This window comes from Astyanax mexicanus, chromosome 12 (genome assembly GCF_023375975.1).
Source record: "Astyanax mexicanus isolate ESR-SI-001 chromosome 12, AstMex3_surface, whole genome shotgun sequence".
Taxonomy (NCBI): Eukaryota; Metazoa; Chordata; class Actinopteri; order Characiformes; family Acestrorhamphidae; genus Astyanax; species Astyanax mexicanus.
Window position 1 is genome coordinate 8,634,654 of NC_064419.1, and position 12,959 is coordinate 8,647,612.

Genomic DNA, 12,959 nt, shown 5'->3' on the forward strand with positions numbered 1-12,959 from the left:
ACCCAGGTTTAACCTTTACATTTAGATCAGCTGCACAGTTCTGAGCTATGTTACTCATGTTAAACTGTGTAATTGTAGACTCTGGGAATTCACCACACCAAATAAAAAGGCCCTGAAAAGTCCAGACCAGAAAGCGAAACCAGAATTACCAGAAATTACACGCTGACTGGCACTGATCGCAAGCTCTGCTGACGGATGAATGTTAAAATGATGGATATACAGACTGACTGAAGCTCAGCTGTGCAGAAAAAGACCTAACAATAGAGAGATAATAACCACAATCCCCTCGAGATGCTCCTCAAGAACATCACTCTCCATAATTAGCTGCAGTAAAAGGCCTGGTCTGAGGCTCAGATGAGATTTGAGTCCTAGGCCTTTTCCAGGGTTGCCAAATCCTTTAAAAGTGTATTCTATTAATTAACACCCAATGACAAGGCAGCTAACACCTACAATGGCATAGCAACTGCTTAGAGGCACAACAGCAAAACCACTTTCAGACTGCTTAGAAACACCAACCACTCAAAACAGCACAGCAGTTTCTTGGAATCCCCATATCAACCACTTACAATACCATATAATTTATTCCCCTACATCACCATCATCTACCAAAATGAGGCTGAGGGGTATGGAAGTAGTGATGTACTGCTGGGTACTAGCAAAGCTGCCTCACTGCTGCGTTCCTAAATAAACTTCTTTACTGTGAATGGATTTATCAGTGTGAATATCAGTAGAGATCACCATTTCTGCTTCAGATGTATGTTACTGTGCTAGCTAGCTAGCTAAGGCTAGCTATATTAATATTACCCAGCCAATTTAGTCAGATGAATGTTAGCAGAGACACAGCAGGCTAGCAAAAAAACATTTTTCCAGCTATAACTTAATTTACCCTGAACTGCTTATTTTCCCAGCCAATATCAGAAATAGCTGGATAAAAATGACACAATGGTTTGAAATCTTTTCCCTTATTTCTTACAGGTTAGGCTGGGTGTTGAATTTGAGATTTGCTAAAGTACCTTGGGTATTTTCATTTTCTAATTAAAGTTAAAACCAAGAAAACTTTATTAATAATAATAATAATAATAATAATAATAATAATAATAATAATAATAATAATAATAATAACCAAATCTGTTGTTTTTATTATTTTAAATATTAGGTGATAAATGTTTAGTTTTTGTCATATGTATACAATTCAAACATTGCATGCATATATATTTTTTAACAATAGTAAATGCAATGTAGAGTAACATGTTTAGGTTGTAAAATGACCTTTGGTTGGATTTAACTAATTTTAAACAGAAGCACAGAAAAAAAATGATTTCTTGATTAACTGTAATTCAGCAAATGTTGTTCTGGGCTTTCATTCATTTTCGCTCCTACGTCTGTGTTTTTTTTTTTAGCTCTTTAGAGTAGCCTGCTTAGCTAGCTATTTAATATCCTCCCTTGGGTATGTGGTCTTGCAAGAGTAGTGTAAACTTGCATGCTTATCTGAACTGTATTTGTCTATATTTAAGGGTCGTTTTAACATTCATTTTATGTCTGATTTGATCATACAGATTAACATGGACACAAAAGTAAGTTCAGAACTTTTTGTAGAAAAGTGTTTCTTTATGACACTGATTAGAATGTGAAACTTGAAGAAAGATACTGTGGACAGATAGTTCAGTGAAGCCTGTAAGAAGGACTGTAGTTAGACAAGCTACAAGGTATTTTTTTACAGTCACTAAGTTAGTTAGCCACTGCAACTAACTATAAGGTGAATAAGGTGGATTCTGGAGGAATCAGCTGTTTGGAAACATCATGGAAAGCCTAACAACGGTCTAGTAACTTCACAAACAACCACCTGCAAATTACTTAAGCCAGTGGGTTTTATCGTGTGGGATAAAAAAAACTGGACTGCAAAACTGTAATTCTTTTGAAAATTATAGATGAGACAAATATTCAAAATATACAAAAATATGCAAAAATAAAATGTTATACAGGTACAAGTATGGTACAAAGACAAATATGGGTACAGGTATAAGTATGGGCAAAAGTGTGGGTTTAAGTTCTAGTATAGGTACAAGTACAGGTACTAAGGGTTTAAGGTGTTACACTGTGTTTATGTTGGTTCTGCAGATGGACGTGAGTGAGGAGGAGACGATGCCGCTGGTGAACAGTGAACGAGCAGGAAGTCACAAGTCCAGCTGTGACTCTGCCGTGACCGTCCAGCTGTACTACTGCCCCACGTCCAAGAGCGAGAGCACACTCTCCATACCCGCCGGTCATGTGACCGCTGAGAGCATCTGTGTCCTCGCCGCCAAGAACAGCGGTAAGAAGCTCATTAACAACCCATTTACAACGGGAGATGCTAGGCTAACTGTGCTAACAAGCTGTGCTCATCAAGCTCATCTTAGTTTTAAAGGAACAGCTTATTAGAACATAATAAAAAAAATATTCCAGTGTCACATAAATGTATATTTATTTATAAAAGACTGGGTACTGCTGCAAATAAACAAAAAACAGGCTATATTTTTTATAGACAATAATTCTTTTTTTTTTTAAAGATCTTTGAAGTTAATCTTTATCAGACAGTGCATGCAATTATTAATCCTGATCATAATATTGACATGTTTTTTTTGTATTATTAATATATAAACATTAGTTTTGATGAGAATATGGTGAATATGATTAAAACCTGTTTTGGCTTTAATAGTGTGTAGTGCACTCTATCTACAGTATTTAATACAGCAAAAATGTTATCGCTTGTTCAGTTTTTACTGTTAAAAATACATTGTTTTGATACGACAATATAAACTATAGTTTATAACTATTATTTAAAAATATACCATTTTTTACATCTTTATTGTCTTCGTTTCACAACATTTGTCAAATATATATATATTTTTTGGGCACCATTTAATACACAGCACTTTATTTTTAATATTACTGTCAATATTGTTATTAGTATTGTCGTTTTTGTATTTTCAGTATTATTGTTTTCTGTATTAATAACTGCATGCTGGCTCTGCTGCAGGTATATTACCTGTATTTCATCACCTGTTCGCTCTGGCATCAGAAGACCTTTCATTCTGGTACCCACCGACCCACGTCTTCAAGAGTGAGGAAAACATTACTGTCCACTATAGAGTGCGGTAAGTACAAACACACACACACACACCAAACACACACACTCACACACAGGTTTTAAACAACAAATACACTATATTTTATATGTATTATAAATTCTACACATATCTATATATTAATATGTCACAATATTTCTGGCCAGAGCGTGCTCATGGTGAGACCAGATGAATTATGGGAGCTGTAGTGAGGTGCCACATGTGTACCAAGAATACGTCATAGAAAGCATTTACCTCCCACAGTGGACAGTGCAGTGCACACTGTACACACATATTCCACAGATCAGTGCAGTGTTCTTTGGTTTAAAAAAAAAAATTATGCTAAAAGTATGATAGACAATACTATTTCCTGTCCTATGATGTACAGCTTGAGGTTGTATGTCTGTCGTTCATGTGAAAAAAAAAAGTATACGTAAATTATGCTGAATTAGGTCTGTAGTTAAGTTATTTTATTTTGGAACCACTATTTTGTACTTAATTACTACTTTGTAACTAAAATATAAATATAAGCTGTCATTACATTTATACTGAGTAGGCTAGTCAAATGCTATTCTCAACACTATTAAGTACAATTTAAGTATGTTTGTATGCAATTGGGCGGAGTTTAATTTAATCTAAACTAGTAGCTAGTTTAATCTCTGTGCAGTTGGCCAGTACTTATTGGGTTTATTTGGTCAAACTCTGTCAAATAACTCCAACACATTTAAATTTCATTAAGTTAAAACTACACTTTGAGAGTGAAAAGCATCACCAGTACAAAATTAGCACAACCAAACCTTATAAAATAGAAAAATATACTTAAATTATTCCACATATAGTTCAAATACACTATTATTCTAATTAAATATATTACTTTTTTTTTACAAAGGTAGCCAGTGTTTATAGGGAACACTGTGTTGTAACCATTAAAGTTTTGTATGTGTGTGTGCAGGTTTTTCTTCTCCAGCTGGTTTGGTGAGGGGTCCAAAGCTTCGTACCGCTACAGTCTGACCACAGGTAGGATCTGCGCTGTGCTGGACTACTGCGTCATCGACTACCTGTTTGCTCAGGTACATCTCACACCCACCCACCCACACACACACACACACAGACACGCAAACACACACACAAGTCCTGATGGGGTCCGTGATTTTTATTAACTCAACTAAAGCCCTATCCGGACGGGATTCGTTTCTCAGGGGGTCCTCAGGGGGTAATTTTCTCTTTTATGAGGGGTCGTCTGTGATTTTATTCCCATCCAGAACGACCATGAGAAAATTACAGGCTGAATTACGTACTGTTTTTCGCTAAACTCTCTGGTAATTTTATTCCTGTCCGGACTGACATCTCTGAAATTCATCACCTCGCGTTTAACAAAATAGCTATTTGTCCACTGACATGCACTGTAATTACACTTTGGGTGCACGTTTCCATGGATATCCATGTAAACACAACAGAGAGTGGAAATGGTGGGGCTACTAATGTGATGTCATGCCACTGAGAAAGCCAAAAAAACTCACTGGTCCTCCTGTTTTTTCAGTTTATTTTTTTCAGTTCGCTGTTTTTTTAGTTCACTAAAACAGTAGAAATGGGAAATATTTTTCACAGACGTCCCCCTGAGAAACTAATCCCATCTGGATAGAGCTTAATATAAACATTGATGTGGGATGTAGTTAAAAAGAAGTAGGTATTGTATTTGTGTGCTAAGTAGTCCCTACAGAATCCCAGGACCCTTGCTGTGGACAGGGTGCTAGTTGCATGGTTGCTAGGTGGTTTCTAGGGTGTTTCTTATAGGAGGTTGTTTTGGTATGCCACATTGTTCCAAGTGGGGTGCACAAACTTTTACCCCCGAAATTCCTTGAACCAAACCAAAGATTCTGGGTCTGTCATTTGGTGTCCATTTATTTGACAGTAAAATTATTTTATTGAATAATAATGTTTTTGCACTATAAAAACAATAACAACAGTATGATGAATTGATGCTGGTTCATTGAAGTGTCCCCATCAAGGAGTTTTGTGTTACTAAGCATTTGAGAACCCCTGGATTAGATAACATAGGTGTTGGGGGTGAACCTTAGTGACCCAAAACCTTTGCAATTGATATTTATCCTAATTTACCAAACTATAATCACATACCATGAGTTCCTTTAAGTTATCAGCTGCCAATAATGCTGTGCCGGTTCTAAAATGGTCTGTACTGGTTCTGCAGTCTCGGAGTGACTTCGTGTCCGGCCGTGGCGGGGTGAATCCTCCGCTCGGTGCTATGCAGGAGTGTCTGGGCCTGGCCGTGCTGGATCTGTGGAGACAGGCCAAGGAGAGGAACCGCAGCCCCAGAGAAGTGTGCAAGACCGTCAGGTACTCTGAACACCTCAGTATTATGTACATGCGTACAAACAGCATGGAAACACGTCCACAGATACTGTAGATGTTAGACAGCACTTTGTGGACAGTACTACTGCTTTTACTGCTTTTAAACCTTGTGTGGTGTTCGGGTTTTCATTTTTCATCAAATGATACTAAAAAATATTTTATATAACTCAAATATAACTCAGACTCATTAGCATTGGCTAATTTTTTGTGAGAAACATATATCAAAACGCGTTTTCGATAAACACACACTGTACCCCCCCCTACACATTTATATTACATACAGTATGTTTGGCAACGGGTTAATAAACATTGCTTTATTTGTACATTTGAAACTAAACAAATTTTCTACTCATATCTTGAGTTTAATTCATTTTCTGTTACATTTTATTAAAAAACTAATAAAATAAGAGTAGCACTTTTTGAAAGAAATGTAACATAAGAAAGGTAAAGGGCAAATATTAACCATGTAAGCTGTTTATATTGCTTGCAATTTAGGTGAAGCAAGCATGTGTAAAGCATTTTAATGTAAAATTGCTTAATTTTGCTGAATTAAATACAAGTAACAATGTAAACGAGTAACAAAAATATGAACACCACACAAGGATTAAGAATGTGTGGGACAGCCATCTTGGATTCTAAGCTTGGCATTGTTGAGGCTTTCCCGACTTTATGAGTAGGATTTAGACTTGTACTGGTGTTTTAGATAGAATTTCTTACTTGGGAACTTGTAAATTTCCCTTAAAGAACCCTTAAAGAAGCCATTGTATAAGGATTCAGCTTCTCCTCCACCACCCATGTTATCGTGTTTCCAATAAATCATATCTTCATGTTTTACAGCTATAAGTCATGTCTGCCAAAGACGCACCGAGAGGACATCCAGAGAATGAGCCGTCTGGCCCGATATCAGATCCGAAAGACTCTGAAGCGCTTCCTGCAGAAGCTGGGTCAGTGTTCGGCCGGAGAGCGCAGCCTGAAGCTGAAGTATCTGATGGAGCTGAGCGCTGTGGAGCCCAATTACGGATCAGAACGCTTCACTAGGTGGCTGCAGCGCTCCGGCACGCAGTCGGTCACTGTGGTCAGAGTGTCTGGAGAGGGAGGAATCCAAACACGTGCCGAGGAGGGCCAGGTAGCTAAATCAAAGTTTTCATAAACAATTTAGGAGATATTCTACTAGAGAAAATTCTGACAGTGGTTGAACTGTACCTTTAAGACAGATGTAAATGTATTATGTAAATAAGCTCTGTTCTGATTTGCAGCACTGTGTTACGTCTCAGTCATTTAGCATTCTGGGTTGAAACACACCTAATAACTTCAGCGTGAGTGGGTGGGGCTAAACTGCAGTAGGCTGAATTGGTGGGGCTAAATTTCTCTAAGCTACATGAGCTAAGTTTCTGTTGCCTAAATGGGTGGGTTGATTGGGTGGGTCTAAAGTGCTGTAGGCTGAATTTGTGGAACTAAGCTTCTATAGGAATAATGGGCAGCGATACACTACTGTAGGCTCAAAGGGTGGGGCTAAACTGCTGTTATCTGTAAAGGTGAAGCTAAACTTTTGTAATCATAATGGGCGGGGCTACACTACTGTAGGCTGAATGGTCAAGACTAAACTGCTGTAGACTGAATGGGTGTGGCTAAACTTTTATAGGTAAAATAAATGTTGCTAAACTTTACTTTCGCTGTAATGGGTGGGGCTACACTACTGTAGGCTTTATGGGTGGAGCTAACTGCTGTAAGATAAAATGGATTGGGATAAACTACTGTAGGCTGAATGGATGGGGCTTAACTTCTCTAAGCTAAATGAGTGGGGCTAAGCTTCTGTAGACATAATGGGTGGGGCTACACTACTGTAGGCTGATTGGGTGGGACTGAACTGATGTAGGCTAAATGGGTGGGACTAAACTTCTATAGGCGTAATGAGTGGGGCTACACTACTGTAGGTTGAATGGGTGGGATACAACTGTAGTAGGTGGCATGGGTGGAGCTAACACACTGTAGTCTACATTGGTCAGGCTAAACTGCTGTAGACTGAATGGGTGTGGCTAAACTTTTATAGGTGTAGTAAATGTTGCTAAACTTTACTTTCATTGTAATGGGTGGGGCTACACTTCTGTAGGCTTTATGGGTGGAGCTAACTGCTGTAAGATAAAATGGATTGGGATAAACTACTGTAGGCTGAATGGATGGGGCTTAACTTTTCAAAGCTAAATGAGAGGGGCTAAGCTTCTGTAGGCATAAAGGATGGGACTACACTACTGTAGGCTGATTGGGTGGGACTGAACTGATGTAGGCTAAATGGGTGGGACTAAACTTCTATAGGCATAATGAGTGGGGCTACACTACTGTAGGTTGAATGGGTGGGATACAACTGTAGTAGGTGGCATGGGTGGAGTTAACACACTGTAGTCTACATTGGTCAAGCTAAACTGCTGTAGACTGAATGGGCGGGACTTCCATTACAGAACTTTCTAACTGACCAGTCTAACTGACCTGTCTAACTCTCAGTGTTGTTGGTTTTGTCAGGACTGGCAGACGTTCTGTGACTTCCCTCAGATTACAGACATCAGTATAAAGCGAGTGGGTCAGGAGCAGCTCCCTGCAGAAGGACGAATGGTCACTCTGACCCGACAGGACGACCGCTGCCTGGTCAGTGGATATTAACTGTCAGCACACAGATTATCTCTGACACACACATACACAGGGTGTCTGCAAATCCTAAAATGAATTTGTTTAGTTAAAAATGCACTGAACCCTATTTTCAGTGTAAACACGGGTCCATTTCTATAGATAGATAGATAGATAGATAGATAGATAAAAGTTACAATTAAAATTAAAAGTATAAAAGTACAGTCTTTAGTGTGTGTGTGTGTAATGGAGAATTATAGAGATGTGCAGTTAGAGATAGTGCAGTTGAACACAATAGAGAGTGAACACCAGTTGATGTGCATAAAGTGAGGATAACTGATGTCAGCCATACAGAAAGTGCAAATCCACAGTTATATAATAATTTAAATTTAGCAGTGCAAAAGATACATAAACAGTAGATGAATGAACTAGTGAGTGAACTACTAGTACAAAATAGGGTAGAACTGTAAAAATAGTGTTGTAGGCTTCAGCAAGACTGAGAGTGTGTTCATAGATGGGGGTGTGTCCATGGTGTGGGCAGAATTGCCGGAATGAAAAAGTGTCACAGAATATGTGCAAAATGTTAATTTACAAGTTTGCAAGTTTAATATCCGGGTTTGGTGGTCCACCACTGTTGGTTCCTTGAGAAGGGCCTGAACCCTCATTGCTGCCCACTGCTCCGGGCACGTGTCGTAACAACCTCACTGTGTGAGTGATCTGAGTGTACTCACCAGTGTGTATGTGTGTGTACACTGCAGGGATGAGTTAATATAGGAGGCCAAATGTATTCTGTAACCAGCACAAGTATGCTGTGTACGGTTGTCTTAATGAAATTAAAAAAAAAGAATGTTTCATCTTTAACTTTTGTCTTTTTTTAGCTCTAGTGCTAAATGATATGGTATGAGAATCTATTGTTTGTTAGCTACATTAGCATCATTACTCCAGTGTTAATTAATGCCAATAATGCCAAACTTCCAATAACTGAGAGGTGTGTTAAGCCTTGTAGCTTTAGCGTTGTGTTCATTTGTGATGTATAAGTTTCCTTTGCTGGTTAGCTTCATGTTTTCAGTGCTAATCAGTGGATTATACTCTTCCAATATACAGTAGCTTTGTAGCTTCAGTGCTAATTGGTGGAGTAAAGGCTTTCATTGGTTTTAAGATACATTAGCCTTAAAGCTATCATGCTAACTGGTAGGGGATTCGGTTTCTAATGTATTTAAGTACATGAGCTTGGCTTAGAACATGAGCGTAGAATCATTGCAGATTTGCAGGGTATAAGCTTGTATTGTTTTTGCTACATTAGCTACATAGCTTCACTGCCAATTGCTGAGTTATAAACGTCTATTAATTGCTCGCTACATTAGCTATACCTTCACTGCTGATTAGTTATCAGTAAGGTATAAACTGCAATAATTCTTCAGCTGAACTAACATAACTGTCTCTCCTGAACAGGAAGTTGAATTTCAGACCCTGGCAGAGGCACTATCCTTCGTATCGCTAATCGACGGCTATTTCAGACTGACCACAGACTCCAGTCATTACTTTTGCTCGGAGGTTGCTCCACCCAGTCTTCTGCAGGACCTCGAAAGCCACTGTCATGGTCCTATCACGTAAGTGACCTAAAAAAATACTTTCCCTTTTCAAAAATATATGTTTTTAATGATAGCTGAAGTAGTAAAGTGACCAATGAAGTTTTTCCCACCATTGACTGACTTAATGGTGTATATTTTTTAAACGTTTGTCGTCTCCAGGTCAGAATTTGCCGTGCACAAGCTGAGGAAGGCTGGAGCCCAAGACGGCATGTTCCTCCTGCGCCGCAGTCCCAAGGAGTTTGATAAATATTTCCTCATGGTCTGCTTACAGGTAGCACTTGCACCTCGCACTTGCTGGGTATTTACTATACTATATTATAAAGTGCATAATATAACATATTGCACATACTGTACATGCAGATTTCACGTTATAACTTTCCCTTCCCTTCTGTTTACATTTAACACTGTGTGCCACTTTTAACGTCACTTAGGGTTCATGAGACGCAGTGGCAGAAACCAGGGAGAGAGCACAGTTGGATTCTGGGAAGTGTAGTTTTGAGTCACTGAATTAGCGTCCATGGCAGGCAGACAGGAAGTGGCTGGCCTGACACATTCCAACCAAACTGCTCCATACAGAGCCTACAAGGTGACACCATGTTAAAAAAATTATAATAAGGCATGGCCACAACTTATTAAGGCATGGGAATTAGATCCTAAGGCATGGCCACGACTATGTAAGGCATGGTATCAACATCCTTATGCGTGGCCATGATTTACTAAGGCATGGGAATAAGATAACTGCCGTGTCTGATTCACTTGTACCAGCACAACACGTGAAGCACTTCATTGTTTTTTTTTTTCCAGAGTGTTATAATGCTTGTGGATTGGTGCAGCACGCTATGCCTCACACTTGTCATGTCTGGAGTAAAATTGTTTTCAGACAGTTTCCAGCATCACCCAGTAGGAGGTGCTAGTGGTGTCAGGAGTATGGATATAAAACCCGCTCTAAAAGTTGCCCATCCTTTACATTTATACAGTATATTTATTCATATGTTAGTGTGCTAAAGAGCTAGTTGATAACGAAAGCAGCAGTAAGTATGAACATTTTTCTCTTACATGTTTTATTTGTGTTTTTTTTAGACGCCACTGGGTGTGGACTATAAGGACTGTCTGATTGAGAAGAATGAAAAGTTTCACCTGGCGGGAATCCACAGCTCCTTCTGCAGCCTGAGAGGCCTGACAGACTTCTACCGCCAAAACACGCTGCTGCTGTCCGACATACCCGTAACTCTGGGCAAGTGCTGTCCACCCAAAGCCAAAGGTGTAGTATGTCTACTGAACCTGCTGTTACTCACACACTGTACCAAACATCTAATCAGTTACACCATAACCATCAAACTGTCTATAGATTAAAAAACATGCAGTAGTGCAAATATAGGCTATAGTCAATGCAGTTGTTTAGAAAGTCCTGAAGAAGAAAGTCATCACTGGTGTACTAAGTAACAGGTGTTAAATGGATAGACCAAAAAAACAACCCTAACTTTCAAAACTTAATGAGCAAAACTACACAGGCTTCAGCAAAAGATGCAAAGACATCCCTAGACAAACTCTAGAATTAATCTCTATAGAGGAGACTGAAGGGACTAACCCCACCAAAACAAACACCAACTGAAAAAAAAAACAGTGATTAAAATTGGCCTTACTGTTCCATTACTTTTTAAGGGGAGTGTAACTATCTTAAGCTCGTAGTGATAACATAGCAGCAATAGGAACTACTGCACATGGGGTACCACAGCATCTACTTAGCAACACCGTAACAACCAACATTTTCAGAACTTCTCCACAACAGGCAGGTCTTGTGGGATGTTCCTGGTTCCTGGTGTTTCCTTGTGAGAAAGTACATAAATTGTTGCAGTGAAGAGCAACAAACGAACCAATGAAAGGGTCATGGGCACCCAAAGCTCTTTAAAGTTATAAAAATGCTACTTTAAGGTACTTTTGCACTAAAAGGCACACTTTAAATCATCAGAGCGTTTTATAATCCTGTGCACCTTATGTATGAATTTACCAGTCAGGTTTAAGGAGCAGTAAAGCCACTCCACTGAAGTACAGCGTTATACAGGAGTTACAGTAAAGTTTCTCCAGCACCAAGGCTGGAGCAGTATTAGCATTAGCCTCTTACCACAGCGCTAGCTCTTTCGCTGTTCAGAGATTAGTATTATCGGCCTGTAGCCTGTAAAATATTGGAAATCGAAGCTTATTTTAAATAAATAAAGCTCTTTACTCACCGAAATAAGGAGTTCTTAGGAGAAAAATCTGTGTAGATTTCCAGTGCTCATTTGACTTGACTGATTTTAATTTTTTTTTTTAAGAATTACTTTGTTTACTTAGGCGAAGGGCAACATTGTGACACCCCTGTTCCTTACTACACTGTAAGACCGGATAAGTTGAGTTTACTTAAAAAATTTGAGGAAACCGGTTGCCTTAAAAAAGTTAAGTAATGGGTAATGAAAACTTAAGTTAGCATAACTTAGAACATCAAGTTAACTAAAGGGGAGGTTGATTTAATTTTTTTTTAAGACCGGATTTTACTTAACTTTTTTTAAGGCAGCTGATTTGCTCAAATGTTTTAAATAATCAGGAATAAAAACTTGAGTTAGCATAAATTAAAGTTATTACAACTAAAGGGGAAGTTGATTTATTTGTAAGGTAGCCCAGGAGGAATCACTACACACTGATGGTAAGTGTACGAAACTGTTGGACACACCCAATTTGCAAGTAGATTGTGACAGAAGCCAATGGAAAAGAAGCTGTTAGTGGCAACAGACTAAACTCAGTTATTATAAGTTGGTTCAACTCAAAGATCTCAGTTTGAATGTTTATGTGCCCACAAATGTTCAACTAGCTTACAATAGTTGAGTATTGTTTAGAAATATCTAATTTTATGTAAAACAGACTAAAATCATTTGAGTTCAAACAATGTATGGGTTTACAGTGTAGTGTTGCAGAATGCCCCCTGATACATAAGCTGGTGCTCCATCATTAATAGTGCACCTTATAATACGGTGAGCCTTATAGTGCATAATATACAGTGAGTCTTTGTAATGATGTCCTGCTTGGTGGTGTTTCCTGCAGAACTCTCGAACCTGGTGATCATCCGGAACAGCAGCGTGTCCGAGATCCCCAGCTCCCCCCCACTGCAGAGACACCGACCCAGCCACATCCAGTTCCACATGATCAAACACGAGGAGTTAATCTGGGTCAGAACACACACACACACACACACACACATTATATTGAATAAAAAGTGTGAACACACCTGACTAAACTAAAC

At 38.8% G+C, this 12,959-nt stretch overlaps 1 protein-coding gene across 6 annotated transcripts in view; it reads left to right on the plus strand.

The window, feature by feature from the left end:
- jak3 (Janus kinase 3 (a protein tyrosine kinase, leukocyte)) overlaps positions 1 to 12,959 on the plus strand; it is a 35,126-nt gene that overhangs the window by 4,740 nt on the left and 17,427 nt on the right. For 5 of the 6 annotated variants that reach the window (XM_022670842.2, XM_022670843.2, XM_022670841.2 and 2 more), the window contains 10 exons: positions 2,119 to 2,311; positions 3,017 to 3,134; positions 4,057 to 4,174; positions 5,314 to 5,459; positions 6,312 to 6,600; positions 7,992 to 8,114; positions 9,546 to 9,703; positions 9,845 to 9,956; positions 10,766 to 10,946; positions 12,761 to 12,885. In XM_022670842.2, coding sequence (XP_022526563.2) covers positions 2,119 to 2,311; positions 3,017 to 3,134; positions 4,057 to 4,174; positions 5,314 to 5,459; positions 6,312 to 6,600; positions 7,992 to 8,114; positions 9,546 to 9,703; positions 9,845 to 9,956; positions 10,766 to 10,946; positions 12,761 to 12,885 — 1,563 coding nt within the window. Of the gene's footprint in view, positions 1 to 1,184; positions 2,312 to 3,016; positions 3,135 to 4,056; positions 4,175 to 5,313; positions 5,460 to 6,311; positions 6,601 to 7,991; positions 8,115 to 9,545; positions 9,704 to 9,844; positions 9,957 to 10,765; positions 10,947 to 12,760; positions 12,886 to 12,959 lie in introns of those variants that run through there. The other variant, XM_022670839.2, reaches the window with a different exon arrangement.